Genomic DNA, 18204 nt, shown 5'->3' on the forward strand with positions numbered 1-18204 from the left:
CAACCATGTGCTGCCCACACCCAGTTTCAGTTCAAAAGAAAGCGAGAATAAAAAGCATGATGTCGATCTAACTGAGTGAACACTGTAATCGCACAGCTGCACCGGGCGAACCCAGCTAACCATGAATTAACAGTGGCGCTTAAACATCTCCATCCACTCATAACATTCATTACATTCCAGGGATTGAAAGATATTTTATTTCAGGATTATTTTAGTATGTAATTAATTAATAAAAAAAAATAAAAGGAAATTTATTTTAAGTTCTTATATCCTCATTATAAGCCTTTGAAAGTCAACTATAGGCAAATATATGATGAAAGAATGCCTTTACATATATGTGGATATTAATTTGTCATAAAATATAAACGTCTTCTTCCAACCAGTGGACAAACACAGCCTCTACTGTACGGGTTGTAACCTATTTAATGACGTCTTCGTATTACGTCACTTTCTTGGTCTGAACATAGTTCTAGACCTCTCAAAGCCAAGAAGCAGATTTTCACTTATTAAAAACTTGCTAAAAAAGAAAAGTTGCCGCCCTGTACAGATTAGCATTTAAAAGAGACACATTTTTCGACTTCGAGCTCTGCCTCACTTCACCCCTTCCTGATCAGAGAAAGTGGGTGCTTGTTTAGAGTGCAGGCGCAGCCGGTTAAGGTAGGTGCTTCCATGAGAGAGATATTCTTCAACCACTAATTTTCACTACTGCTGAATAGACAGTAAAACTCATGAGGATTACTCAGAGATTCATCAAGCAAGCAATTTAGCCCCTTATGCACGATTATGGGTGAAGAATTAGCATTAGAGCACAGTTTGAGCCAGGGGTGTCAAACTGGTTCCAGAAGGGGCCGTGTGCCTGCAGGTTTTCTTTCCAACCAAGCAATAGCACACCAGACTCCAGTCATCTCATCAAGTCATCATGTTCAGATTGGACTCCCTTGATTGGTGTGCTATTGCTTGGTTAGAAAGAAAACCTGCAACCACATGTCCGCTTCTGGAACCAGTTTGACAACCCTGGCTTAAGTACCATTGTGCGTAAGATTTAGCTCCATCTAGTGGTGCCCTGACTGAATTACAAATGACAAAAAAGCATGCATGATACTACGGAAGCTGCAGAGTAGAGACTGACACGGGAGTGGATTTTCACTCCTGTCCCGTCCCACTCCCACAGAAAAAAATTGTGTCCCGTCCCGATCCCGGGCCAGAGTAGAAATCTAAATCCTGTCCCGTCCCACTCCTGGTGAAATTACTCCCACTCCCATCCTGCTCCCATTCAGAATGACTCCCGCTCCTGCACCACTCCCATTCTTGTTGTTTTTGAGCACGGGTGAAAAACTCCAAGCGGAAGCACTGTTGGTTTTTGGGTCGTGTAGTTTTTTTTGACTCGCATTATAGTTTAGGTTTCAAGGAAAAAAACTACAAAATGGCGGCGCCGCGCCAGTACTGGATTTTTTTTGTTTTTATTTTATTTTTTGGCATCGATCCTAGTTTTTTTTTAGTTACTATTGGTTTGCTCCCGCTCCCGTCTGCTCCCGTTAATGTTTAATCCTGTACCGTCCCAATCACGTGATCGTTGCTAATACTGACTCCCATCCCCTGACCTGTGGGATTCCCGAAAAAATGTCAGTCTCTACTGCAGAGTGACATTCTGTTCTTAATGAAAGGAGAGGACACATCAACACACCTTTCAGTAACACTAGTGGAGAGATAAGCGCCTAAAATCAGGTGAAAATTAACTCTGGTTTTAGTTCAAGAAGGCAACAAAAATATTTTATTTTTCCAAATTATTATTATTCTCTTTTTCTTAAAAAAAAAAAAAAAAAAAAAAAAAAAAAGTACAAACACTCGCTTGACCAATAAAAGCGTTGTTGCGAATAGTGTTGTGCCGATGCCATTTTTTGGCCCTGATACCGATATCCGATACCTGGGTGTGCAGTATTGGCCGATACCGATAGCATCTGTTTGAAATTTATGTTTGTGTGTATATCTGAAAGACTGCAAACTACTTGGATGTAAAATAATTGCCATCATGGCTTTGTCAAGCTGCTGCCTATCTTTGTGAAGCAGGAAAAAGACTAATACAAAGTGAATCCAGTAGAACTTTTTGTTGCCTACCTGGAATGGGTGACAATAGTTGAATAAACTTTTGGCTCTCAAAATGGTATCGGTGCCCTATTTGTTGGTACTCGCCGATACCGATCTGGCTCCGATCTGCTCTGCAATTGTTTAGGTGTATTTATCTAAATATTACCAGGGGGGTGATATAATTGGGATAATATGAATACTTTTGAACATATGTGAATCAAAGAGAATCTGTTGGAAATGAAAACCTGCATTTGACACTTTTCTTATCAAATAATAGAGGTTTAGTGTTAAATCTTCCAATTTGGACAAACAGTGAATAATTAAAAGTCTAGTTATTACTAATACCGCCAGAAAATAAAGTTTTTGCAAATATGAAATAATTTTTCTGGGCAATTTTCACAGAAATAGCCTTTTTTTTATGTTTGTCTCTGCAAAGTTGAAGCAAGCTTTGCATCTTTTAAAGGTGAAACTTTGTCTCTGTTTCTAGTAGATGCTTGGTGATTGAACTGAATGTTCTCTGCTCTGATGTAGGAGCAGCAGGCAGGAACAGACAACGTTCAGAACTCTCAGCACCCACCTTCCGCCGCCCACACCAGCGAGCCCTCGGCGCTCAGTAACGGGGAGGATGAGCTGGATAGGGATTCGACATCAAAGGTGACACTCTGGTGGAAATGCAGAGAATGATCTGGTTCTAAGACAAACTAAACGGATCATTTAAAGCTACATGTTGATGTCATTTATGTGGTTAAATCTGTTTTAGTTTAGCAAAAGATTTTGATCCCAACACCGGGGTACATTTTAGGATCAGACACTAATGGAGGAACATGATACACCAGGACATAAGGATGGTATGGGTATTGCTTAAAGTGCAGTCATTAAAGTATTGAGACAGTGCTATCAATCCTGCTGAGCCTGGTGAGGTCAAAGTAAGTCCCAGGCTTCACTCACAGTGATGTCATTCTTTCCGTTCTTATAAATGTACATAGTTACATTATATGCCTACACAAAAAAAGTTCAAAATCCAGTTAATCACGCGAAAAAAAGGCTATATGCTCCAACCATCCATCCTGAGGCTGTTTATTTTTTTAGCTTCATAGGGCTCCAACTAACTAGTGTTAATTTTACCAGCCATTTTTTAAATTTAGTTTCAGTTTTAGTCCAGTTTCAGCATCGCTTGTTAGTTTTTATCACATTTAGTCAACATCATTTTTATTTAGTCTAGTTTTAGTCGACTATAAGTCAAGCGTTTTAGTCTTTATTTTAGTCCAAGAAAACATCATTTTATTTGTTTAATTTTAGTCAACAAAAACATTTTAGTCTAGTTTTAGTCAGGACATAATTTTAACCTTTTACTTTTTTGTCAGCAGATAATATTTAACATTTCCTAAAATTAGTTCACATTTCAACATTTTCTCTCATCTTTTTGATAAAAAAAAAAACAATTTTAAGGAACACATGTAGACATGGAAGATGTTCTGACAATATTTGCATATTTATTTTGAACATTCACTTACAATTATTTTGTTAATCAATTATCAGATTTAACAGAATTAAACCAGGTAAAACTAAAAGTTTTCCACTTGAGGAGTTCTGGATAGAGAATATTGACAGACGAAAAGGTCTTTTTTTTATCTTAAATGCAAAATATTTATGTAAATAAATTTAAAATATAGATTTTCTTTTTTTTTTTTTTTTTGGTATAATTAACTAAAGCGCTTTATGCTATGTTCAGACTGCAAGCAGCAGAGGCAACAGAAGCAGCTAGTTTACATGCAGTCAATGGTTGATGCGAATCAAGGCGCAGCAAAAGGTCCTGCAGCGCATTTTGAGCAGCAGCAGCGCATTTGACATGCATGACACGCTTCAGAACCAGCAGCAGTTAGAGTTGGAAAAATTTTACTTTTGCTGCTCGACGAGCCGCATCAACCAATCAGAGAAGCTGATCTGGGAACTGGCAGGGAGACAGACACAGCACTGCTGATGCCAGGGTTCCCTCGGGTCCTTAAAAAGTCTTAAAAGGCATTGAATTCTACAAAATAAAACTAAGGCCTTAATTGGTATTAAAATGTCTTAAATCAGTTTTTCGTAGGTCTTAATTTTTAAAACATCATAAATAGGATTATTTTTATTACGATTTATGTTTGTAATCTAAATAAAACATTAAAATTGGAATTTTTATTTTTAAAAAAATAACGGCTCGCCATTATTGGTTCCGTCCCGATAGCGGAACCAATAAAAGCGTTTGGGAGATGCGCCATTAACTTTTTCTCTGGAACATATATGAGCAAGTGTAAATGTAACGAAAATTGTCTATCCAGCCAAGAGTTTTCTCCACGGCTAAAACCAGGGAACATACATGAGGCTCAGTGGATTTTGTGCAAGAAGTCATTCAAGCTCAGAACGATGGGAATTAAGGCAGTGGAGTCGCACATGCGAAGCACGAAACACAAAGCGTCAAAATGGAGTTACTGAGAAACAGCCGGTATTTCTCATTTAGTTTCAACCTTGTCTCTGCAACGCCTCCACTTATCACCAAATCAAACATACTAAGAAAACCATACAAAGAAAAATAGCTGCATAAAAGACTTAGCACTGGTTATGTTGGGGCTTTAAAACTGATTTGTTTTGTTCCCTGCTAAAACAAAGTTTGTGAATTCAGTTAAATAATTGTTAAAATATATCTGTCATTTGTGTGTTTTTAGCTTTCTTCCTGTATGGGAAGCTTTTCAACATTTGAAACAGTAGTGCAGTGGTTTATGTTAAAATAAACCTTTGGGTTAAGTTGTCACAAGAGGGTTTTTCTTGCGTTTCTTGTGAATTTGGTCTTAAATTTTTATTTCAAGTGGCATTAAAAAGTCTTAAAAAGTCTTGAATTTAACTTGACTTATGCTGTAGGAACCCTGTGATGCAGAGCGCTATGACCTCTGAAGCAGTTTATTAACGCCTAAATTAATTTGAAATGTCAAAACTTTCCGGCAAAAATGAAGCAGCATGCGGAGGTGAAGTGTCACCTGCATTGCCCAAGGACACAAGGGCACTGAAAGGCAGAGCTGAGGCTTGAACCCACAGCCCTCTGGTTGCAGGACAGACTCCTTCATCCAACCCCACTGTCAACCCATGTTAGCCCTCAATTCATGTTTTGGAATCTCTATACTCTATACCGGGATCTGCGACCCCTAGGGGATCCACTACATGGGGGTTGCGAAAGTTTTCGTTAATTAGACTTTTTTTTTTATATATTCCTCCCTGCAACTTTTTCCACTAATTGAATTGTCTTTAAATCCACATTAACATGAATTCAACACACTGTAGTAAACAGATAAATGGAGGCAGAAGATGTCTTTCAGTCAACAATGCACACATTCAGAGACACACAGGAGCTCTTTCAAACTGGACACCGTTTCATTCACAACACCTGTCCCATCAACCAGGAATCAGAATCAGAAATACTTTAATAATCCCAGGGAGACATTACGTTTGTTCCATTACTCCATCTGTAATAGAGTGACTATAGGACCAGTTTGATAGAACACAATTTCATACAATATACATTATTAGGGGGTCCCTGCTCCATCTCGCCATCAGTTTTGGGGTCCTTGGCCTGGAAAACGTTGAAGAACCCTGCTATGTCTATTAGGGGTGTGGGAAATAATCGTTTTGGCGATATATCGTGATATTCGGCTGCCCAATATAATATCGATCTTTCACTTCTTAGTATCGATTTAAAAAAAAAATGGTTACATAAAACATTGATGGGAAAATGGGCTACCTCTCCACCACCACTCTGGCAGAAAGCGCTGTGGAGCCCTTCAACTGTGTGTGCAGCACCAAATCTGTATTTGAGGCAGTCACAGTGGAAGAAAACCCCAAACAACATGGATAATAATACCTAATCAATATTTTCTGATGAAAATATACAGCACTTGCTGTTTTATCTCATCATTTGATTTTGATAGCTGGGGAAAATATGGCAATATATAGTGATACTGCAATATCGTGATAATATCGTATCGTGACCCAAGTATCGCAACATGTATCGAATCGCAACACTCATGCCAATACTCACCTCTAATATCTATACAGTTAATGATTAATTGATTACTAAATTAGTTGGTGATTATTTCAATAACTGATAACTCATGATCAATCCGATTAATTGTTTCAGGCCTAGAGCCTAAATAGAACCTCAGCACCCGGTGCAATGAGCTGACATAAACAGATGTGGCGCCCCCTTCGGGCAGTACCACTGAACTCTCTGGGGGCCAGTGTATGACATGTAACTATGTGTCTTTAAACGCTTCAGCCACATCACAATCCTGAACTTTAGCTCCAGCTTTGGTGTACTCCAATAGTCAGACTGTTTTCTACCACAACTCCAGTTTTATCCCATTTAATTTATTTCATTGTTGTTCTTTTTGCACTTGATCTTAAGACTTTTCTTTTTTTTTTTTTGTAAAGGGAGGCTTGAAAACAAACCCAGTCCAAAAATAAAACTTTAAAAAAAGGTATAAAGAATACCTCTTTCATTCATTTTTTTTATATTTTATTTTTCCCAATTTTATTTATTAATTGCAATGTAAAAATAGATATTTTTTTTCATTTTTGTTGAGTTTAGCAAGTTGTACTATGCAGGTCCAGCGGATTCCGCAACAGCTTCTTCCCCACTGCCATCAGACTGCTGAACTGTTGAAAAAACTCTAAATCTTGTCACAGATTCTGCATCAAACTGATAACACCAAACCAAAATTCAGCATATTTGCACCATATATATTTAATGCTCTGAACTTCCATATCAAAGCATCTTTGCACCATGTCTCTTCTTCCACGCTGTTTACATTGGATCACTGCTGCACTTTATTAAATAGAAATAGTCTGAAATCTGTTAAAAACAAAATGTTATTTTGTATACACTCTGTATAAAAGTTGTCTAAGTGTAAGTATTATTTTCAAATTGCATTTAACAAACACATTCTCATTTTTAAACGCTAACGCATAGACGGAGCATATAAGTACATGGTATCATTCATGCACAATGTGCAAATAGGAAAATAACATACGTTTACTTGTAATTCAGTCTTTATGTAAAAGTTTGACATAATATGTAATATGTTATAACAACAATAATGTCATCAGTACCCGTATATTACATTTACATCATCAATTTAGCACTTTTGGCACATCTGTATTATTCTCCATTAAGACATGATTTTATTTTGATGGATTTGTATAATATGTTATATTACATGATTTAGAGACTTCATTGACATAATTTTTCTCAGATAGTTAAGACTACCTTTGATCCAAGCAGCACCAAGCACATATGATACTTATTTTATGAGCTTCACAGCTCAGGAATGCATTATGTGACTGTTTTTCAGTGGCGTTTTAAAAGTATTTGGAGCAAGAAAAACCTTAAGTGATTCCTTGTTTTACCCACCAGGTGGTGCAAGTTAATTACCCAGATCTGTAGCCTGTAGCATGTTGTGCCAGAAACTAAGAAGTACCAAGTGTGAAAAAGACCAACCTGAATTTGAATTAAGCTGCCAGTTGTTATGCTAAGCAGCAACATGGTGGAGTGTTTTAAAAAAATAAAAGCCATTTGTGCTCATTACAGCAAAGAGAAACGACCTCCAGAAAAATACCGTATGACTCTCATGACCCACTTTAAACATGCTGGACTTTGGTAATATGACACTTAAAACGGATTGGATGTTTATCTAAGGTATGACTCACACTGCATGCAATTTATCAACATCAGTAGAAATACAGCGCTTTTCAAATTTGGCCTCAAATGAAGGAGGTTTTACTTCTCTGCATACGTTTGGCCTTTGGGGAACAAAAACTAACTCAGATATTCATTATTTGAATATATTTAACTAGTTATTTTACCTGTTATCAAATATAGTGGCTTAAAAGCAAAAAGGATGGATGTTGCATAAAGATTTATGCCCCCAAGAGATTTAAGATAGAAAAGGTTTTGGAAAAAAAATAAATCAAACCAAACTAAAGGGGAGAAAAAATACACATTTTATTCCTATTTGATTTATGTTGTTAAGCTCTTTAGTATTTAAAGCTGCATGGCAAACACTATAATAATAATTATTTTATACTGCAACCCTGAATCCATATGACGGTTTTAGAGCCAGCCTAGAGATTTTTTTTTTCTTCTATTTCGAGAATAAAGTCGTAAAATTATGAGAATAAAGTCGTAAAATTACAAGAATAAAGTCACAACAAGAATAATCGTACAATTATGAGAATAAAGTCGTAAAATTAAGAGAATAAAGTCGTAACACTACGACAATAAAGACGTAACACTATGAGAATAAATGTGTAAAATTATGAGAATAAATTTGTAAAATTACGAGATTGAAGTCGTAAAATTACGAGAATAAAGTCGTAAAATTACGAGAATAAAGTCGTAAAATTACGAGGATAAAGTCGTAAAATTACGAGGATAAAGTCGTAAAATTACGAGGATAAAGTCGTAGTTTTACAAGGATAAAGTCGTAGTTTTACGAGAATAAAGTCGTAGTTTCGTAGTTTTACGAGAATAAAGTCTTAAAATTACAAGGAAAAAAGTCACATCGAAAATAGTCATAAACTTACGAGAATAAAGTCATAATATTAAGAGACTAAAGTCCTAAAATACAAGAAACAAATTGTATTTTATGACACCTCCTACAAGAAGCTCTTCACTAAAATGAGAAATGTCGAGCATTATGTGAATTTATACTTTGGCTCTGGTTTGACAAATAAGAAAATCGTTTAGCACCAGCATCAAATTGGGCAGTAGGTCAAAGTTGACTCAGGTTGCTGTTTGGTGGCGCTGGTCAGGCATCATATGCTGGTCGTAGCTCAAAGCTTTCTTTCTGAAACGGGTTGTTGTACGATGACTTCATTCTCGTAATGTTACGACTTTATTCTCGTAATGTTTACGACTTTATTCCCGTAATGTTACGACTTTATTCTCGTAGTTTTACGACTTTATTCTCGCAATGTTACGACTTTATTCTCGTAGTGTTACGATTTTATTTTCATAATTTTTTTATTTATTCGTATAATGTTACGACTTTATTCTCGTAGTGTTACGACTTTATTCTCGCAATGTTAGGACTTTATTCTCGCAATGTTATGACTTTATTTTCATAATTTTTTTTTATTTATTCGCATAATGTTCCGACTTTATTCTCGTAGTGTTCCGACTTTATTCTCGCAATGTTACGACTTTATTTTCATAATTTTTTTTTATTTATTCGCATAATGTTACGACTTTATTCTCGTAGTATTACGACTTTATTCTCGCAATCTTACGACTTTATTCTCGCAATGTTACGACTTTATTTTCAGAATTTTTTTATTTATTCGCATAATGTTACGACTTTATTCTCGTAATTTACAACTTTTTTCTTGAAATGTTATTACTTTATTCTCAAAATAAAAACAAATCTCTAACCTGGCCTTAATACTCCATCGTAAATCTAAACCACACATATTAGGGGCTCATTAATTTCATCAAAATCGGTTCCAGGTTTAACACAATGAGACAAAGGCCCAACTTTGGTTTGATATCAAGTCAACTCCTGTTTGCATGCATGGTTTGGCTATAATGTTTGCAGATGTGTTAAAAGTATTGTAGTTTATGATAAAATGGGAAAAAGCAGCGAGAATCTTTGCGTATTTGATCCCTCTTCATCCCACAGTGTCACGACCGCCTGTGTTATTTCGCTTCTGCTGTCTGTTATTACCGGTCTTTCCCAGAAGGCATGGAAAAAAGTAGCTGTCGAAATGGAAAAGGCTGGATAAATAGTCAACCTCCACTTTTCGTGTTGGTAGTGCTGACATGTGGCAGTTTGGGTAGCAGACATTAAAGAGCTCCCTGTTTTACCGTCAGCCGTCTGTGTGATCTGAGAACAATTTGCGAGTTCCTCAAAAGAGTTGAGAAGAAAGGGGAGAAAATTCCTCTTTCGCATAAATCAGCCCTATGACAGCAATATAAACAGCTGGAGTTTCTCTTAAACTTGTTAGACAAAAAATAAAAATAAACCACTTGATGTTTCTTGTTATTTGTTAATGGGATTGTTATTCATTACCGCTTAGGTGTGAAAGCGCCTCCTCTTTCTCGCTGTCTCATTACCTCCCTATCTGTCTGACACCCTTTTGGTCGCATCACAGCAGTGGGACCAGTGTGTGAAAGTGGGTGTGTGTCTGACCCGGGACGGTTGACCTGTGTCAGATCGGCTTTTTTGCCCCGTCACAGCTGAGTGATGCTCTCGCCTGGTTTGTGTTTCAGTCGGAGTCGGAGCATGACGAGGAGTCCACAGGCAGCATGGGCTCCACTTCTGTCGCTGTAAGTCCCTCTAAGGCTTTTTCAAACAGTCTTCCCCGCTGCCTAATGTTTGCCAAGGAGGTAAAACATATTAACAGTGAAGTTCACAAAGTCATAGCAGCTTTACTTTTGTTTGTAACATTCAGAATGACCTTTTAGGTTTGGTTCTTGCAAATAAAATCCACCTTCCTGGTGGTGTTAGTCCCCGTTAAACAAATAACTGAAGGAAAAACTTTTAAGCTCAGCGCAGTGTAATGGTGGGTGTCTCCTGCAATGTGTCAGTTGGCTTGGTGTCAGTGCTTGTAGGAAATGGATTAGACGTTTGTGCTCTAAGAGTCTCTAACAGGATGTGTGTTTCTGTTCCAGCTGGATCCTACAGAGAAAGAGTGGATCTACCACGCCGCCAGCGCTCGAGTGCCTGACCTCTCCCAGCTCCTCAGGCTGGAGCCCTCGCTTGTAAATAAAAAGGTAGCCGCTCCTTATGGTCAGCTGCAATAAATACGACAAATAAAACAACGTGTTATCCACTTTGAAAGTATAAGGACAAAAATTTGTTCACTTTTCAAATAAAGCTTATTTATTTGCTTAAAGCCATAGGGAAGTCATATTTAAATTTCAAATCATCGTGGCTTAAACATGTATATAAATGTACTCTTTATCAGACCATATTGACCCAAAAGTTAGAATATTTCTATTTTAACAAAATCCTGTCTTAAAATCTGTGAGGGGTTTTTCCGTAATCTTCTGCAGGCAAGTTAGTTATATGTCAGCCTGAACACCTAAATTCGGCCAATCATATATCAACGGTCATCTGTCAGTCAGATTTTTCCAGTCATAGCATCTTGATTCATATGTCGCAGCCAATAAACGCTACGGTTGAAATAAGGATCATTTCCTTTCCCATTGAGTTCCATCCCAGTGTTCATGGGGACATGTACGGCTGGAAGCCTTCTACACCAAACCAAGCTTCTGCCGCCCTGGCGTCCTCTTCCACGACAACTGTGTCCCCTCTTTCCTCCTGTAAAAATGTATGATGGAGGAGACTCATCCACATCCTCCGACACAAAACTCTCCTCCTCTCGCATGTTTCCGCTGTCCATAGCGTTCCTTGACAGTGTCGTTTCCATTGGGACCAAGTAGCACTAAATTGGTGACTTAGAAACGACACTGTCAAGGAACGCTATGGACAGCAGAAACATGCGAGAGGAGGAGAGTTTTGTGTCGGAGGTCGTGGATGAGTCTCCTCCATCATCCATTTTTTATTTGGAGGAGGAAAATTGGGATAAATATGTTGTGGAAGATGACGCCAGGGCGGCAGAAGCTTGGTTTGGTGTAGAAGGCTTCCAGCCGTACATGTTTGAGCCCTTGCCTCGCAACGCTGCCAGTTCTGTTAGCTCTACGCCTGCCGAAGACACAGACGTCCATCCCCGTGAACACTGGGACGGAACTCAATGGGAAAGGAAACGATTCTGATTTCTTGTTTCTTATTTCAATGTTGCGTATATTAGCTGCAACATATGAATCAAGATGCTATGACCGAAAAAATGTGATTGACAGATGACCGTCGATATATGTTCAGGCTGACGTATAACTAACTGGCCTGCATAAGATAACGACAAAAAAAATAGATTTAAATTTTGTGACAATATAGCGTTCCTTGACAGTGTCGTTTCTAAGTCGCCAATTTAATGCTACCTGGTCCCAATGGAATTTCCCATTGGGAACCTACTAGCACCAAGTGGCAAACTGGTTAGCAAGATTCATCCGAGGCACCGGACACAACAAAACTTGCTTGCAAACCTTCCGCCACAACAATCCCGCACCCTCGATAATCAACCAATCACATTCACTTGTGTAAAGTCGGGCACCACTCAGGAGAATTTGGAACTGCAACAGCCGCTTTCCTACGAATTTAAATACCACAACAGTTTTTTGCTGCAAACCTCTGACGTAATGCTAGGACCGAAATCTTATTGAAGTCTACCTTCAGTTCAACAGCGGCTTTGCAATCTATTTAAACTTAGTGAACAAAACGGTTTCCAAACTAATCCTGGTTATCGTTGCTTATAAAAGTAAGGCAAGGTTTACGTTTGTTTTTAGAGCATATTTCTGTAGCCCTACAAGCAAAGTTCAGCACATGACCAGCAAAGGTTAACCCTTAAAGCCCAGAGGGTCTTAGGAGCAACTTCTGCCTGAAATTACATATGTGAATTAAGTTGTGGCATAAAGAAAGATTAATAATTGGAGAGAATAAAGATATGATGATTATATTAAAACATAATGGTTGATTAAAAAATGAAAGGAAGAAATTGAAAAGGAAAGCTGATCTGAAAACGTACCTAATGTTTATATCAGGCACCCTAAAGTCGGTCCTCGAGGGTCGCTGTCTTGCAGGTTTTAGAGGTTCCTCTACTTTAGCACAGCTGATTTTTGAGATAATTCAAACAAGCTGAGCATTTTAGCTAGTTTGCTATTTTCTGGGAGTTTATTCCAGATTAGTGGAGTATAAGAACTAAAAGCTGCAGAGTAGTTTTGATCCATTAGACCTGAGAGGTCTGGCTGTCGATCCACTGCAATGTATTTGTAGAGAAGTCATTCAGTAAATTAAAGACTAAAAGAAGTATTTTAGAGTCTATTCTCTGAGATACATGGGGCCAATTGAAGGACTTTAGAACTGTGCTGATGTTCTCCACTGTCTTAATTCTAGTGAGGATGCAGGCAGCAGAGTTCCTGATCAGCTGTCTGATCCACTTTCTAGGCAGACCTGTGAAGACATAGCTGCAGGGATCAATTCTACTAAAGAGGATCAAAGCAGGAATTAGTTTATTAAGGTCATGCTGAGACATTAGTCCTTGGAGATGTTTTTTAGGTGATAAAAGACTTTGTTCCTCCCTTTATGAGCCTCTAAAGGTTCAGGTCAAAGTCCATCACTACACCCAGACTAAAGTTTGGTTATCTTCCCGCAGCAGTGTGTCGCAGTGAGCTTGTCGCAAATATTTTTGATTTATGCCCAATATTGAAGCATGGTCTGCGCTCTGTTATTCTACGCCACAATGCAAGAGGGACAATCAGGAACTAGCTGTGGGTCTAAATACGGCCGAGGCGATTAGGAAGTTGGGACAAGTTTGTGCGACAACGGAGGGACATGAGGGCGAAAAAAAATTTGTATCTAGGTGGAAAAAGGGTCCCAGCTTGCTCGCTCACCTTGCTCTTCTAGCTGGTCCAACTTCACTGGTCGTTTTCCACAATGGTGGTCATACAAATAAAACAAGCCGGTAAGGTACCAAACAGGAAATACGCATAGTGTAGAGCGGATATAGATTTGACCAATCAGAGGCCTCCTGTCTGCGGCACGGTCTGCTGTCACCTACAATTTTGGAGAGGTGCACCAGGGTGTCTGCGGATGGGGCGGGGGCACATTTGCGTTCACTGCGACATACACGCAGAGGACCTAGTTTCTGAGTATAAATCAGCCTTAAGAGCCTGATTGATGGTTTCTGGCTGGATTAACTGGAGCTCTATGCTATTTTTTAAATTACCTTAGTTTTGTTCCATCAATGTCCTCAATTTCTTAGTTACATGCATAGTTATGGGAACTTATGTTGTTTATTCAGATCTGAGTTAAAAGGAGCAGGTAGATAGTGAATAAAAGGGGCCCTAAGATAGCCCCTTGGGGAATGCCTAATGTGAATTTTCTGGTCTTTGATGTAAAGTTAGCTACTGACACCAGTAGGTAGAAGTGGAACTTAAACCAGTGCAGTGCTGGAGCAGAAGGCCGACACAGTTTTCCAGGTGTTTTAGTAAAATAAAGCACAGGTTGCTGCACTGAGGTCCAATAATACCAGCACTGCATTCAGACTGATGTCACTAAACACCTTGATAAGGGGGGGTGTCTACTAAGAAAAAAAGCTTGTTAATAGAAGCAATCTGACTAATAAATGGTTCTGTTTTTTCTGTTTCTCTCTCTGTTGTGTTCATTGAAACCAGGACTTCACCTCGGTGAGTACGTTGTAGGATTTTTAACATGCTTCACGGTTATCATCGCCTCTGCCTGACCTGAAGCTTTTCTCTCCTTCGTTCCGACATAACGGCTGCCGGCTGTGACCCTGACGCTTCCTTTCAGGGGGTAGGTTCCATACAGCACTTTTTTTTTTTTTTTTTTTCCTTGCTGAAACCAGTTTGTTCAAAAAGTCATGAAGGCCTTAAACATGTCATACCCTGTTTACTCCAGTGTCTCAAAAAACGTGCTTTACTTTTTCCACTGAAGGATTCTGGCGCGATCTTTCTCCTCTTCTAAGAACATCCAGATCACGCATTTCAAAGGTCCACTATCAAAAGGATTATGAAAGATAGCTTTTTAGCTCCTGTGCCCCCCTGACAACCTAAATCCCTTTATTTGTCTCCCAGTGCGCTTAAGAGATTTCAGCTCATGTTTGTTGTCCCTCCCCTCATGTCAGTTCTTACACCGTCCTGTGGCCATGGCAGACCACCTTCTAAGAGTCGGCCTAAGCTTCTGCCATCTCCACCACGGACAAGATAGCCCGGCTGCCATTGAAGTGTTGGGAGATGGGGGGGCAGATTAAGGAGAGTCTTAATGCCTCACAAAGACTTTGCCCATTTAAAGATAATCTGAAAGTAATAGAGCAGGCTGGGATTAATTGTAGAACAATGCTGCATGTGCCCCTGGGAAGGTACTAAGTCCTCCTCAGGCCTCTTTGATGTTTCAGCCCTCAACCTGACACCGTTCAGCAGAGGTGGAGATAACACACGGAGATAGGGAAAATCAAAGAAGCCAAAACACTCCTGAACAGGGCATGTAAAACTAAGAGCTTTAACATCTGATCTGTTTCTTTTAATGCTTTTGAAAGTTTTGTTGGAAGAGCTTTCAGTCAGTTTGAATTGTTCGTTGGGGAAATTACATTTTCCCACATTAAAAAAAACATAGCTTTATTATATATTATTTATTTAAAAGTGGTTTTCTAAGTTTCATTTTAAATGAAAATCCTAACAGTACCCTTTTGAAACTGTGCCGAGATCGGTCTGAGCACGGTAACCGAGGTAACTGTTGAGCATAAATGGCACACACAACTGAACCGGACCGGGCTAAAGTGGTACTAGTTCATCAGTAGAACTCGGACAAAGACCGTTTATTTAAATTATTGAATGCAAACTATTGGTATTTCAACATACCCTGAAGCATCAAAATATTTATTTCCTACTAAGAGGCTTAAAAGTTTCATTAAATCCAGTCACAACAGCTTCCAAGAGCGCATCTGATAACTTGAAAACAAACTTCTTATCTCTGGCATGGATGGATGCAGAGATGCTGAGTTTGGAGGTAGAAAACAAACAAATTTTATTATCCTAATTATCCCTATTTTAAAGATGCACAACGAAAATAAATATTTGGGCAGAATCATGTGATGGATGCTTATAGTGAGATTTAATTATGTCATTAAATAAGCGTCAATTTCCACATGTGTTGCTCTTATGAATAGGGCGTGGGCGTCATGACGTAATTACTTTGCGTGGCCGCCATGTTGATGGCCTCCTTTACCGCTACTCAGACTACTGCCTACGACTGCCGCGTACAGTACTCCCTCTCAGCCGTGTTTTAATTTGATTAATTTCACCTTAACTTGATTTCAACCATGGTAAACCGTTGCTGTATCGTGGGCTGTAACAGCGCAACACATGATCGCCATGGGAAAAACATAGAACATGGGTTAACTTTCTACCGCTTAGCTGCCCTGAGGCGCAACTACGGAGACCAAGTGTCAGAGATAACAAAGAGTCGTCGGCTAGCTTGGATTGCGGTCAACATTCATCTTTCTGTTGATATCCCTCTGCTGACAGCAAAAATTCGTACTACAAAACAACGTAGCCTTTGTGTCAATCCCACACATTAAATCCAATCTTTGTGGTTATGATAAAGTGGGAAAAAATTGATGGTTTTTTACATTCTTTAGAGTTCACCACCTTTTTTTCCTTCCTGTTTTCCATGTGATGCCTGCTTCCATTCCTGCTGTGATGGACTTCCTCCCACAAACAGTTTGTAAGTACATCATTTCACCATCCGTCCTCTCCGTCTTCTCCTCCACATCCTTACCAGACAGGCCTTTGTGTTTCCGACACTATGAGTCAACTTCGGCTTCCACTTTCTTCGTTGGGAAGCGCGTGGCGGGGAGGCTCAGAGTTGGCCCCTGACTGATCCGATACCTGGGTGGGGGGTGGCAGTGGGGGAACAAGAACAGAAACGAGGGAACAAGCATCCTGTTTGGGGACTCGTACATCATCCCCGCTCTACAGGAAACCCAGCGAGCCGCCTATCAAACTGCCCCTTGGCCAATCCGTCTTCTGTTGTGACACTGGGTACACTAAAGATCAGGAGATACTCCAAGCACATGCCGTCTATCACAATCTGTCCCCCCGATGCGTTAGATGCAGCTACACTTTGCCTCTATTCCCTGAAGGGAGAGAAAAAATACACGTTTCTGTTAATGGCTGCTTGTCCAGCCTGTTGGGAGAAGCGGTTGTGAACAGAAAAAGTCTCGTTCGGGCAGTAATAAAGAGCTCCAGTTCAGAAGAAGTGGTATTTGGCTTGTGGTTGACACACAGGGGAATAATACAAGGAAATCATCTGTCATCTGAGTCTTTATCCCTTTATGTTGAAAAGTGTTTAATATACTTTTAAGCTCTTAAACGCTGAGCTTTAAAGATTTATTTTCCCCCAGAACTTTTTTAATTCAGTTCAGTTTGTATAGCTCCAAATCCCATACTGTCATCTTAAGGCTTTTTACAGAGACAATTCAACCAGATCATCAAGTCAGATTGGGTAAATGTTTTCTATCTAAGAAGGATTGCAGGATTCCCTCCTACTGGAAAAGCATTTAGAGACAGGAGTTGTTATCCACTTGCATTGTGTCATCAACTCTATAGCAATCCCTCACACTGAGCCTGCATGCAGTGACAGTGGAGAGGAAAAACATTATTTTAACAGGAAGAAACCTCCAGAAGAACCAGGCTCAGTGTGAGCATCTTCTGTCGAGGCTGACTGGAGGTTGAAGGAGACAGAAGCAGACATAGAAAAGGAACACAGAAGCGCTGATCTATAAATACTTTCTATGTTAGAGAAAGTAACGATAAACTAGCTCAATAGGTGGCGCTGTCTTAAGCCTCTTTCCCATGGAAACTAATGGGCTATCACTGATTTTTCAAACACGGGTCGACTCACTAACAATCAGCATTTGGCTCCTTCCCACCAGTAAAAAAAGCTGAATCTGATGGGTGACCTCTGCCCCCCACTGCTGCGTGTCTGGTGACATCATCACGCTGGGTTAGCGCTGATGATGTCACCAGTGCAACAAAAATCACAAAAGTAATTAATGGAGACCAAGATGTAAGAAAGCCAGGGCGTAGTAAGTGTGCTTCATTGATTCGCTTTTTAATGTTCCATGTTTATCAAATATAAACAGAGTTTCTCGCTCCAGGGTTGTATCACAGAACCAGGACAGACGAACCTACTATGATGAGAAAAAGCATAAAGTTGGTGAATACTGGTGAATTGGAGAATAGATATGATATGAAGAAGTGGCATTAGAAGTAGTCTCTATATCCTCCACCGGCCTTAGCCTATAGCAGCATAACTATAGAGACACCCTTAGCAATTCTAACTGTAAGCCTTATCATAAAAGAAAGTTTTAAGCAAGCAAGAAGTGTAGCAGACTGGCTGTCATTTGTAGTTAGAGGTAGACAGATTTGAATGTCATCTGCAAAACAATTAATGGAGA

At 39.3% G+C, this 18204-nt stretch overlaps 1 protein-coding gene across 3 annotated transcripts in view; it reads left to right on the top strand.

Moving 5' to 3' along the window:
* The window catches only part of LOC119799498 (ankyrin repeat domain-containing protein SOWAHA), a 50550-nt gene that overhangs the window by 16740 nt on the left and 15606 nt on the right, over positions 1–18204 (top strand). Inside the window, exons 4-9 of one of the 3 annotated variants that reach the window (XM_038309425.1) lie at positions 2617–2739; positions 10379–10435; positions 10781–10882; positions 14402–14413; positions 14538–14540; positions 16384–16469. In XM_038309425.1, the coding sequence (XP_038165353.1) occupies positions 2617–2739; positions 10379–10435; positions 10781–10882; positions 14402–14413; positions 14538–14540; positions 16384–16469 (383 nt within the window). Of the gene's footprint in view, positions 1–2616; positions 2740–10378; positions 10436–10780; positions 10883–14401; positions 14414–14537; positions 14541–14592; positions 14596–16383; positions 16470–18204 lie in introns of all 3 variants that reach the window. The other 2 variants (XM_038309423.1, XM_038309424.1) reach the window with 2 other exon arrangements.

The sequence above is a fragment of the Cyprinodon tularosa genome, unplaced genomic scaffold (assembly GCF_016077235.1).
Source record: "Cyprinodon tularosa strain WSP-4 unplaced genomic scaffold, ASM1607723v1 ctg66, whole genome shotgun sequence".
NCBI lineage: Eukaryota > Metazoa > Chordata > Actinopteri > Cyprinodontiformes > Cyprinodontidae > Cyprinodon > Cyprinodon tularosa.